At 47.0% G+C, this 12,778-nt stretch overlaps 1 protein-coding gene across 1 annotated transcript; it reads left to right on the plus strand.

Moving 5' to 3' along the window:
* The first annotated feature begins 8,992 nt into the window (after positions 1 to 8,992).
* Positions 8,993 to 12,491, plus strand: GKN2 (gastrokine 2). The gene is made up of 6 exons (XM_065659302.1): positions 8,993 to 9,024; positions 9,487 to 9,540; positions 10,018 to 10,149; positions 10,599 to 10,709; positions 11,588 to 11,741; positions 12,269 to 12,491. The coding sequence occupies exons 1-6, from the start codon at positions 9,013 to 9,015 to the stop codon at positions 12,346 to 12,348; spliced, it is 543 nt and encodes a 180-aa protein (XP_065515374.1). The 5' UTR covers positions 8,993 to 9,012; the 3' UTR covers positions 12,349 to 12,491.
* The last annotated feature ends 287 nt before the right edge of the window (positions 12,492 to 12,778 follow it).

Below are 12,778 nucleotides of genomic sequence, written 5' to 3' on the forward strand. Positions count from 1 at the left end.
TCCCCTGATGTCTAAGAAGCCATAGAAAACCACAGGATTTCAATGAGGAGCTTGCACATTGTCACTTCATTCCCTATTTGTAACCTTGCTGCTCGTTGTTTTGGTGGACAAACACAGTGGATACTGACCAGCAGCTGGGTAAGCCAGGTAAGAGGGAATCCCTCTGCACAGGGCTTGAATGCGTTTTCCGTATGGGCGCAAGCTTGGGAGCCTGTCTCTTGAGATGAGGAGGCGATTCTCCCTGGGTGGAAGCTGGTGAGGGTCGGATCCCTGAGCAGCAAAGAGACAAACCCAGACAACAGCATTTAGAGACAACAAGGCTGGAGCTGAGTCTCTCTGCACAGCTTTGAATATGGATGAGGGGTTCTTGAAGTGCAGCTTTTGACATGGCAGAGCCTTCAGAGTGATTCGGCTTTGAGTCTTTGGCTCTTGGAGCCTTTCCTGCTCTGTGTATAGGGAACAAGGACGTTTCATAGGTCACTGATCAGCTTTCTCACTGCTTTCATTCACCGTCCTACCTGGTTGCCTAGAGGTGGATCAGGAAACCTGTTATTAAACAGGAAATTCTCGTCCATTTTAGAGATGATGCAGGTGTGTTTTGACAATACCTTGGTGGCAACATAGCCCTATGGAAAGAAAAGAAAGAGCTTTTTGTTGCAGGCAATATACAGTGAAAGAGGATTGCCAGAGAGAAGCATGGATTTGACGAAGAAATAAAGCTTTATACACTAAAAATAATCACAGCAAAGGAAAACAGTGCTTTTTCAATGATATTGCCCAGGTAAATGTGCCATTGAGGCTGACAAAGGACTGGTAACGGGTAAATTGCTTTCTCCATACCACCATGCGTATGAGCTTTTACGCTGCTGGAGGCGGGTGTAGGGATTCACTGCTACAAACATCAGTGCAGCAGAAGCACTCAGATGGTTCAACGAGAACGTTTCGAAGCATCTCCTATAGAATCTTGTCAAGTTTCATTGAAGCTCAGGTGTTTCGAACAGACCCTTTTGCTGTTTCCAATGGGGTTTGCATCGTGGGGGCACTCACTCACCGTCTTCACATCCCAGACTGATCTCCAAGGGTCGGAGCCTTCCTCTGGGTAGCTGTTGTCCCCGTCATAGAACAAGCTCACAGTGTGGTGCCCCTTGGGGTTTCTCTCGCTTTTCTGGGTTTGGGAACAGATGAAAGGAGGTGAGGATTGAGGATGGTGGGGTCCCAGGAGCTGTTCACTCAAAGCCATAGCTCCCGTAGCCACGTTGCTCTTAGAGATCCCATTAAAGGGGAGATGTTTTCTGGCCTGAGAACTGCTGTGTCAAACCTGACATTCAGGCTTTACCTAGCCCTGGTTTTCACATGTCTGCAGCCACCTTGCAAAGGCAGCCAAGCTTTATCACTACCGCTCTATTCTCCCCATAGAGATGTGTAAAACGCTTGTTTCACTGTCCCACTGGGGAACGTTCTTTAAGCTGGATGCTCAGGGTCAAGCTTGCAAGAAAAAATTCCAAGGAAAGCAAAAGAATTCCCTGTCGTTCTTTTCCCAGCAGGAACATGCAGGCAGTGGGTTCTTCACAGCATTTCACTGTATTTCGTGGTCACATGCTAATATTTGGGGTTCTATGCTTGCGCTTATCTCAAGACAGACTTTGTCTAGCAACTGCCTTGCTTCCCCTCAATATATCAAGCACTTCCATATCATATATTTTTATACCAAATATCTTATTTGGTATCAAAACAATGCAGTTTCCTGCTAAGTATCAGACTTCAACATACACCCTCTCTTTCAGAAATGTATTTCTCAGAGGCTACAGCTAAAAGCCGCTAGTCCTTGTGGCAGCAGTGTATGATCACAGCTAGCTCCGTACTTACCCTGTTAGCAAGAGCTGGAGCCAGGAAAACTCCAAGGAGAGAAGCAATCACGATCTGAAATGGACATTCAAAAGTCACAGCACTTTGACATAGGGAATGGTCATCTGGCATCAGGTTATTTGCTGTCTTCAAAGCATTTTGACTTCCAGTTTACCTTTGTGTACCTGCTCACATGTATCTGAAGTGGGGTCTGGCTGAAGGGTATTTGAATATACAGGAGACTTCTTTTGCTAACGATAAATTCTCTTACCCTCAGTAGCATACTTTGCACAGGTAAGAGCATCATTTCAATAGAGGGCTGTAAAACACATCCAGCCCCAGTTCAATGGACTCCTTGCAGAAAGAGGGCTGAAATGCTCTGTTTTAGGCATGAACTATTCACCTTGAGCTTAAGCTTTCAGACCTGGAGCAGATGCATGAAAGGTCCATGTGCACCTATTGTGAAGGGTTGGAATCTGGGTGCAAAGCACAGCTCTGTACTGAAAACACAGCAGAAATGGGGTTTGAATATAATATATCTCATGCCTCTGAATAGAGGACTAATCGTGTAAGGGTAGAACAATCATTTCTGTTACAGAAAACGAAGGGTTAAGCACTTTCTTACCCACTTATAAAATACTATAGTTCCACACATGCTTGTTGCTCAGATTTGTCAAAACTGCTGCTGATACCTTTTTGAGAGATTTAATACCCTTATGATGATAAATTCTTTGGTGATAATTATTGTGAGCAATCCTCTTTTAGACAATCCCTCCAATACTGAATTAGTCACAAACTCCATCTACTTCAAAGGAGGATTTTAACGAGAAGAATCCAAGTGTGACTCAGTATTTCTCACTTACAGTGTGGGATTTATCCTGCTGTAAATATCCTGGCTTCAGAGTCAAGCACTTGGAGTCTTTCATGTCCCATGGTGCTTCCCCTACACTGTAGCCATGCCCTAACTATATCAAACTTGCTGAGACTGACTTGCACCTGAGTTGTGAATGAGAGAATATTGCCTCGTAACAGAACACTTCTCTCCTTCATGTTTCAGTGTGCACATGGAGTGAAATCCCTGCCAAAAGTGACATCCCACCCCTGCTGTCCCAACCCATTTGGCATTATCCCTCTGCAGACCCTGCACAAATCAGTGCGAGTCAGTTCAGCACCAAGAAAGACTCAGAATAAAGCCGTCCGTCCTTACCCTTTTATGAGAAAGTGATGCAGATACTTACAGTGACCTTCATTTTGGTGGCAGGCGAGGTGAGATCTGCTGGCAATGCATGTGTACTCTTTTTATACAGTAATAGCCCAAAGTTAAACCTTCCATGGGCTTTACCCTATTGGCGCGTGCCCTGTGTTCACAGAGTCGCGCCGGGCTTCCTGGGGAAGTGCTCTGATAAGAGGAGGTTTGATACCAACCTCAGGGAGTTCATTATGCGCAGGAAGGTGAAAGGAACCTTGTCATGGTCGGTTCAATGCAGTTTATAGTAACTTTAGAATGGGGGAAAAAATACAGGAACTGGAGAATAGATGCCTAATGAAATTTGCAGTGACGCTTTGTGCCTCCAAAAGACAGGAGGCAAAACATCAGGTGAAGGACTCAGCCTGATAGAGTATCTATAGCTGGTACCTGCTTTTCTATTGACACAGGTGCTAACCTTGCTGTGTCAAATGTTAAGCTAGTCCCTGGAAATCATGAGGTTGCTCTAAATCCTAGGAATTACCAAGTTCTTTTGTTACCCGTCTGAGCTCGCTCTGTTTGAGTCTGCTGGTCAGTCTTTAGGTGCAACCTCTGTGTCTTCACAGAGCCTCTTCATGAGAATAGGACCTGATTACAGACTAAGGGCTAATGCCAGAAAGGGACCATAAGATAGGGACAACAAAAGATGAGGAAGGGAGCAGTAACAATGAGCATTTTCTGTCACTATTATGTCAAAGGAAATAATAAACTAAGTTTATATATATGTGTATCTCCTCAGATAACATGGATTTGTTTCTTTGTGCCTGTTACAGAAGAAGCACCTTCAGAGATGCTCATTTACCTACTCCAGAAGTACCTACTCTTATTAAACAGCAGCTCTCGGTACCTCTGTACACTGATCATGCACTGTGCTGTGGGGCAGCGTGGGTTCACACAATTCAACTGCCCTTTTGATCACCAGAATGGCACAATGGGGACTCAATGTCATTATAACGAGTGGTGTCCCTCAGGGATCCGTGTTGGGACTGGTCTTGTTTAACACCTTCATCGCTGACATGGACAGTGGGATTGATGCGCCCTCAGCAAGTTTGCCGATGACACCAAGCTGTGTGGTTTGGTTGATCCGCTGGAGGGAAGGGATGGGATCCAGAGGGACCTCAACATGCTTGTGAGGTGGCTGATGCCAACCTTATGGAGTTCAACCATGCCAAGTGCAAGGTCCTGCACGTGGGTGGGAGCAATCCCAGCACAGCTGCAGGTTGGGCAGAGAAGAGATTCAGAGCGGCCCAAGGAGAAGGACCGGGGGTGCTGGTCGATGGAAAATGAACATGAGCCGGCTGCAGTGTGCGCTCGCAGCCCAGAAACCAACCGCATCCTGGGCTGCATCCAAAGGAGCGTGACCAGCAGGGCGAAGGAGGTGATCCTGCCCCTCTGCTCTGCTCTTGTGAGACCTCACCTGGGGCACTGTGTGCAGTTCTGGTGTCCTCAGCATAAAAAGGACATGGAACTGCTGGAACAAGTCCAGAGGAGGCCACGAGGATGCTCAGGGGCTGGAGCAGCTCCCGTATGGAGCCAGGCTGAGGAAGTTGGGGCTGTTCAGCCTGGAGAAGAGAAGCTGCGTGGAGACCTCAGAGCAGCTTCCAGTACCTGAAGGGGGCCTATAGGGATGCTGGGGAGGGACTCTTTGTCAGGGACTGCAGTGACAGGACAAGGGGTAACGGGTTCAAACTGAAACAGGGGAAGTTTAGATTGGATCTAAGGAGGAAATTCTTTACTGTGAGGGTGGTGAGGCACTGGAATGGGTTGCCCAGGGAGGTTGTGAGTGCTCCATCCCTGGCAGTGTTCAAGGCCAGGTTGGATGAAGCCTTGGGTGGGATGGTTTAGTGTGAGGTGTCCCTGCCCATGGCAGGGGGTTGGAACTGGATGATCTTGATGTCCTTTCCAACCCAAACTATTCTGTGATTCTATAAACCAAAGTCTCTGAACTGAGCTGAGGATCTTTAGTGAAGCTGTTACTGGAAAAGCCACAGAATCTTATTGTACTTGAGAAGGTGAGGCTCAATTCTCATTTACACCAGCCAGGGCCATGCTCTCTCATTCTGCTACTGGCTGGTGCCTTGCTCAGGCTTCACGAGCGCAGTGGAGGTGTTGTGCTCTGCCAGCACCGTGAGCAGAGAGCTCTGCTTTCCATCTAGTTTGCACCCACCTTGCAACTAAAATGTGGTCAATGAAAGTAATAAATTCCTAAAGGAAAAGATTTATGGGCCTTCGAATCCAACTGACAGGGGGATGCCAAATGGAGACAGGTACATCCTTAGCTTCCAAGACCCAAAATACACAGAGAAGCCTTATTTTGTATGTCACGAATGTGAATGTAGTCTCTGGATATTTGATTGATGGACTAGTTCTCGAGAAAGACATTTTGAGACCAAACTGTGGAATGCTAATCCCTGTGGTGTCGTTAGCAATCAGTTGGAAAGCAGCTTCGCCCCTTTCTTCCAACAACCGCAGCCAATTTGGCCATTACGGCGATGTGTCATACTTGGAAGCCTGCACCTCCAATCCTTCCATCAACTTCTGAGTGGTTTGTATGGCAAACACACACATTTGACGTTAGGAATAGCTTACGAAACCCATGGCAGCAGCAGAAGCCAGGAAACAGGGCAGGGAGGGCTGCTTTTACTGTATAAGACCCTGTTCTTGTTCCAGTACAAGTTTGTCTCTCCCATTTTTAAAGCTCTGCTCAAGACATTCTGTTTCTGTACAAAGCTCTTGCACCACTGTGCAGCAAGCTCCTAAGGTGAAGAGCTGCCCCGGCTTGAAACCTTCTCTCCAGCTCCTGTTTCCTTCCATGCACACACATTTCTACCTGGTTTTCTCCGTGTTGCTGTCTAACAAGGGCACAACTGCTGAAACCATTCCTGCATCCAGCCTGGAAGCTTGAGTTAGTTTCTAACTCCATTCTGCTTGACCTGTCCTTGTGCCACCCAGTTTTTGTCTCGGCTGTGTCACCCCATCTTTATCTCATGCGTGGCATTCTGCTGATGGAAGCAGAGGGAATGATGTTGATTTTCTGAGGTGTTGCTTTGTTCTTCCCCTTCCTCCCACTGCCTGCTCCCTCCCTGATAAAGTACATATTTACCAAAAGGAGCTGGAAAAAAAAAGGCACCTGGAGAGTTGATGATGATTGAATCCATCTACCTTGGAATTCCTGTCTGGTAATCAGGCTTGAACTGCAGTCGGACAATTATCCTTTTCATTTCATGGAGTCATAGAATCATGGAATGGTTTGGGTTGGAAGGGACCCTAAAGCTCATCCAGTTCCAACCCCCCTGTCAGGGGCAGGGACACCACACACCAAACCGTGTCACCCAAGGCTTCATCCAACCTGGCCTTGAGCACTGCCAGGGATGGGGCAGCCACAGCTTCTCTGGGCACCCTGTGCCAGCGCCTCAGCACCCTCACAGGGAAGAGCTTCTGCCTTATCTCCAGCCTGAACTCCCCCTGTGTCAGTTTGAACCCATCACCCCTTGTCCTATTGCTACAGAGAAAGGAAATGGAGCTGGTGAAGGGTCTGGAGAATAGGTCTTATGAGGAACAGCTGAAGAGAAGAGGAGGTTTAGGGGAGACCTTATCACTCTACACTACTACCTGACAGCAGGTTGTAGTAATGTGGGGTCAGTCTCTTCCAGCAAGCCATAGGACAAGAGTAACCGGCCTCAAGCTGCACCAGGGCAGGTTTAGATGGAGCTGAGGAACAATTCCTGCCCCAGAGGGTGCTCAGGCATTGGAACAGGCTGCCCAGGGCAGGGCTGCAGGCACCGGCCCTGCAAGTGCTCACACACCCTCAGTGCCATGGGGCAGTGGTGGCCTTGGCAGTGCTGGGTTAACAATTGGATTTGACGATCTTAAAGGTCTTTTCCAACCTGGTTGATTCCATGATTCCATGACTCTGGCATCGTCATGGATAACATTGCCCCCTGAGTGCCTGCGCACTGATTTCAGGTGCGTTATTGGAGATGGAGGGAAGGAAAGCAGGAGCCTCCAAAAAGCAAGGCTTTCCTATTGTCAGTGTATGCAGGCTCTGCCTGTAGCATCTGGCCATGGTTCTCTCTTGCAATAATGTTAATTAAGAAATTAATCTTTCCTTTTTGGCCTTGTCTGAGCAGAGCAGCACAACCCAGTCAGTCCAGGGGGAGGTGGGAATCAGGAGACGGTGGCTGCTGTAATTCTCCTTCATGAAATAGCTGAGGGCTTCACAAGTTGCCTTGTTCTTATCTGTGCCTAAAACGCAGAAGCTCACTCTTGGGTGTTTTTCAGGAGGAAGAGGTACGTGAAGTTATTTAAGCTTTACTTGAACTTACTCAAGCTTTTTGGTTTCGCTTGTGGCACCCGAACCCTCTTAGATCCCTGCTCTGAAAGGCTTCTTTGGCTCCTGAAATCTGAGTGCAGATGGCAGGAACAAAGAACCTGTTGAGCAGGAGGGGCAGAGCCAGCTTTCGGGAGTAACGCCAGTCTAATCTAATCAGTCTAGCAGTGCTTCTCACAGTTTATATCTGCTTATATGCATTCTGATACGCTGCTTATCAGCACAGCTTTGTTACACTTGAGGTACCACTTTTTTTGTGCAATAAAGCAAATGTGTGCAATTTCCTTTGTTTTTATTGAGGCCTGTTTGCCGAGAGAGATTCCATGCAATCTCTGTCACCTTTTCTTCCAGTGACTGCGATTACAGAACTATGTTGGCTCTTAGGCTGAGTTCTTGTTTTCTTAGAAGGGAATAGGCCTCAGTTATGAGATGCTAATAGAAAGCAGAGTGTGATTTGTCAAGGTTCCAGCATGGGCTGGTGTGGAGTCACCGCTGAGGAGGAGCCAGGCAAGGCTGTAGGCATAGAGGAATAGTTCTCATAGAACCATGGAATGGTTTGGGTTGGAAAGGACCTTAAGATCATCCAATTCCAAGCCAGGGACCCCTTCCACTGGAGCAGCTTGCTCTAAGCCCCTGTGTCCAACCTGGCCTTGAGCACTGCCAGGGATGGGGCAGCCACAGCTTCTCTGGGCACCCTGTGCCAGCGCCTCAGCACCCTCACAGGGAAGAGCTTCTGCCTTATCTCCAACCTGAACTCCCCCTGTGTCAGTTTGAACCCATCACCCCTTGTCCTATCGCTGCAGTCCCTGATGAATATCATGTGGTCATTGGCACTTGGATTAAATACAAAGAGCAGAGGTAGCTTTAAAGGAGGAATCCCCATCCTGCTCCTTTGGGTTTGTGACCTTGTGTGAACTGCACATCCTCTGAAGGTCCATGTATGCTGAGGAAGCTGGAAGTTACCTGCAGTGTCTTGTGCAGGACAGTTGTTACTCCTGATTCCATCACTGATTTCGATGCATATGTTATATCCATCATGGTAACCAATCAAAACCAAGCAGCACTCCCTGTCAAGAGCTCATGGGTATATTGGATGGGAAGAAATGACCAACGAATTACTCTGCTCATGAGCAGGCCACCACGGCGTAGGCATTTCATTCTAGGATTTGCTTGCAGACTATTAGGGGTTATATTCCAGAAGACAAAATGCAGTTGGTAGAAATGAATAGCAGAGTTATTCCTGATGCCATTTCATTCTAGACAATATCCTGTTAAATATTTAAAACAATGGAACCACCAAGAGTGGGAACTCCTCTGAAGTTTAAACCACTGAATAATGGCCATTGGCAGAGTGATTGATTTCACAAAAGCTGACTTCCTGAGTGCTTTTATCATATCGGGGTCAGGTTATCTGTGCCAGCCCAAAATTCAGATATGAGCTTTGCCATAGTTTGGCGTGTAGATACGGACTTGGTCAAGAAAACTCCTGTCAAGTGTTTCCCACACCTCCAGCAAGATATAAAAGTTGAAGGTCTCTGGGCTTTTCCTGCATTCTTCCTTTCTGCAGCCTCTTGGTCTTATCTGGAGGAAAATGAACGGGCTTGTGAGTATATCCATTTTTGAACCTGTGTTAGAAAATGTTCCTTCTTTCTAAAAGCAAAAGCATAGAGAAGATGATGCTCAAGTATGTGGTAGTGTTGGGGCTAATGGGATCTGTGTATTGTTTCCTTGGGTTGTTCGGTGGGGAACTTGCACTTCTGGGGGGCCCAGTAATTCTCTTAAAGGCAGTGGAAGCATCATTTGTGCAGAACTTGGCTGAAGGGGGATTTAGTTATGATTTCACAGCTGTGGTTGTAGAGGCAAATCAAGAAGAAACACGGCATCAAGGAGGGACTTTGTGTCAAGTTACCATTCTGCTTTATCAGCTGCAGGCAAAACAGAGCCTAATAGTAAGAACTGAAGACTTGTTTTCAGCTAATACATGTGTTAAGTGGGGCATTTTGCAGACTGATGCTGCTTCCCTCTTTTCCTGAGCTGGGCACTGTCTGATGTGTTCCTCTCACAGGCTGCAGTCCTCGTCTTGCTGGGAGTCTTCTGGACTCAGACTTTGGCACTGGATGTAAGTAGAATGAGAAGCCTTGTAGTGCATGTACTCATTTAACATGTATTGGGTCCTGGGAAGGGGGGGAAGATAATAGGAGGAAAAGCACAGAAGAAACTAACAGGGTGCTTATGGCCAAGTGTAGAGAAAAACAGCATCTGCAATCAAAGAGGCAAATCTGTGCAGGTGCATAGTAACAAGAAATGTGTTGGGGTGTGGATCCCCTTAGCTGAAGCTGCAGCAGTCTCCTGCTAGTACGCATAGGGACTGGGATGCCCTGTGGTGCTGTTCCTGAGCCTGCAGTGGGAGCCTGTCCCCTCCTTTCTCACTCTGGCACACTCATGCACAATTAATCTCAACCTCAAGAGCCTCCTGAGACTGCTATAGGGTTGTGAAGGGATTTACTGTTTCCATAAAGCATTGGTACTTGGTTTTATTGCCCCTTTAAAAGCTGCAAGCAGATGATGACCAATGATTTTGTGTGTTTTACCAAAGACCTTTGTCCTGCACGAACCTGACAATGGCTATGTCACTGGGACGATGACTATCGACAATGAGAACAAGATTGCTGATGTCCATGTCCGTTCTGGCTTGTACTCCTCTGATACCATTTTTGACTACCCACATGTAAGTCAACCAAAGAATCTGCCTTGACCTGAGGTTTTAAACTCAGAAATCGTTTTAGAGCACTCTCATCATGAGTTCTCCCGAAATGTGATTTCTTTGAAGACTCCTCTTGGGCCACCTCTTTGTTTCACCCATTCGATGAGGTGACTTCTAATGAAAACTGTGGTGGCAGCTTGGGATGGTGAGAAGGATGCCTCTGACCTCCATGAGGTCAATGCAGAATGGGCTTCCATCACTCTTGTGTAGCAAGTCTATTGGGAAAGATCCTTCCAGCCTTACGGACAGACATCAGCTTGGGCAGGCTGCTTCCATTCCCCAAAGGTGCAGAATCATTCCACAGTAGTAGCCTCTGTAGTCCCTTTGTGTTTCTTCTAGGTTGTCCTAAAGCATTAGACAATCAGCTAATACTAGCTAATATTAATTCATGAACTCCATTGTTTTAATCACAGGGGTACATTGCAACAAGGCTGTTCTCACGGAATGCCTGCTTCATCATGAAGATAAACAAGGAAGACATCCCAGAGCTGGAAGAAATGGGACGCCAGGCCTTTGAGAGACAGGTAACTACAGTAAACCCATGCAGGAAAGGCTGCTATCAGAGTTGTGTGCTGTGACATTGGGGACTGCAGTGACAGGACAAGGGGCAATGGGTTAAAACTTAAACAGGGGAAGTTTACATTGGATCTAAGGAAGAAGTTCTTTACTGTAAGGGGGGTGAGGCACTGGAATGGGTTGCCCAGGGAGGTTATGAGTGCTCCATCCCTGGCAGTGTTCAAGGCCAGGTTGAACAGAGCCTTGGGTGCCATGGTTTAGTGTGAGGTGTCCCTGCCCATGGCAGGGGGTTGGAACTGGATGATCTTAAGGTCCTTTCCAACCCAAACCATTCCATGATTTGATGACAGCAGCCCTTTGCTCTGCCTTTGAGAGCAGCTCTCCTTAGGAATGGCTTTTCCATTCCCGAGATGATGAAGGCGATCTGACAAGATGGAACTGGAAGGGAACGTCAGGTAGAACATTCTTTTCAGGTGATGAGCTATCTTGGCAGCCCCATACAGGGTTTTGTAGTGAGTTGGCACTGGAGCCAAAACTGCAACATCCCCTGCCCTGGGAAGCAGTGTGATTTGGGGGTGATCACAGTTTAGACTGGCTTCTCTTGGGTTCTGGACTGTCTGACGTTACAGTACAGCACATTTACAGCAAAACTTACTGGCAGCTAGCATGACTTGGTGTGCAGGAGTACAGCTCCATTTTGCTATCTTGGCAGTTAATATATAGTGATATTGCTCCTGATGAGATTGAAAATACTTCTTTTCCTCTAAAAGTATGTAGCTTCTTTTGCTACTGCTTTGTGTGAGGCAAAGGAAGGGGATTTTAGACTTGGGGCCGTCGAACGAACCCAAAGCTACGTTGCTGATGGTGTCTAACGCTTTCCTTTTAGGCTATGAGAAAAATGTACTCTCCAAATGATGTGTGGGTACAGTTCCAACCTGGCAATTCCATGTTTGGGCGTGCCAGAGACTGGCTTGTCTATGGCAGGCCCATTGAGCAGCTCTGCGCAGGTTTGCCTCTCTACCAGCTTGAAAGCACCACACGTAAGTTCCAAGATCAGAACGTGATGTTTCTGCTACAGTTCATAAACACCTTTTTGTCCTTCCAAACTAAGTCCAAATGACACCTTTGGGGCAGGAATATATTGTTCTGCTTTAGAGAGGAGGGGTAAACTACACAATAGGCTTGAAAGGGGAAGGCTCTGGGATGCTTATATCTGAAACCCCATTCCAAAGTGGTTTGCCTGGTGTTAAAAGGAGCCACTGTGTGGCAGGTGTACCCAGCTGATGCCTCAGCAATACAATGGTCCCACATGGAATGTGCTGGATGCTATATGCTACGTACTGCATGCAGGTTATGGGAAATGTGGAGCACAAAGCTGACGTAAAGCTGTACAGACATTTCCTCCCTTTGAGCTACACCATACACACCTTACACAATATCCATCGAGACCAATAGGAGCCTCAAACAGAACCACCATTGGGGATTGAATTTGTGTGGTAGGCAGACTTTTCCTCACTGGATACAGGGATCTTGTCACTCAATGTCTTCATTTTCTTGCTCCTTTTAGCACAAGCAAACACCAATGGCTGTGCCAGTGCTGGAATTCCAAGCATTCTGGGCATGAAAATCTGTGAAAGGATCAATTAGTCTGCATCCTGGCGATTCTGCTGCATGGAAACACCTTGTTTCTTTGCATGCTTTCGTGATGGTAACCACATTTTCCAATTGGAACAAAACTGGGTGTTAGACTCAACTTGCCTATCCAAAGCTTTGAGCTCGGCAAACCTCTGATATACAAATAAAGATAATGCAGTACTTAAAGTGTTTTGTCTGTTGTCTTCATTGAATCACGGAATGGTTTGGATTGGAAGGGACCTTGACGTCATCCAGTTCCATGGGCTGGGACACCTTCCACTAGAGCAGGTTCCCTTTGGTGCATTCCTATGCTCAGGCTGCAACATGACCTGGGCATTGGATATGCTTCATGTAAATGAAGCATAGAATCATAGAATAGTTAGGGTTGGAAAGGACCTCAAGATCATCCAGTTCCAACCCCCCTGCGAAGAAACAGTCCCGG

This window comes from Lathamus discolor, chromosome 22 (genome assembly GCF_037157495.1).
Source record: "Lathamus discolor isolate bLatDis1 chromosome 22, bLatDis1.hap1, whole genome shotgun sequence".
Taxonomy (NCBI): Eukaryota; Metazoa; Chordata; class Aves; order Psittaciformes; family Psittacidae; genus Lathamus; species Lathamus discolor.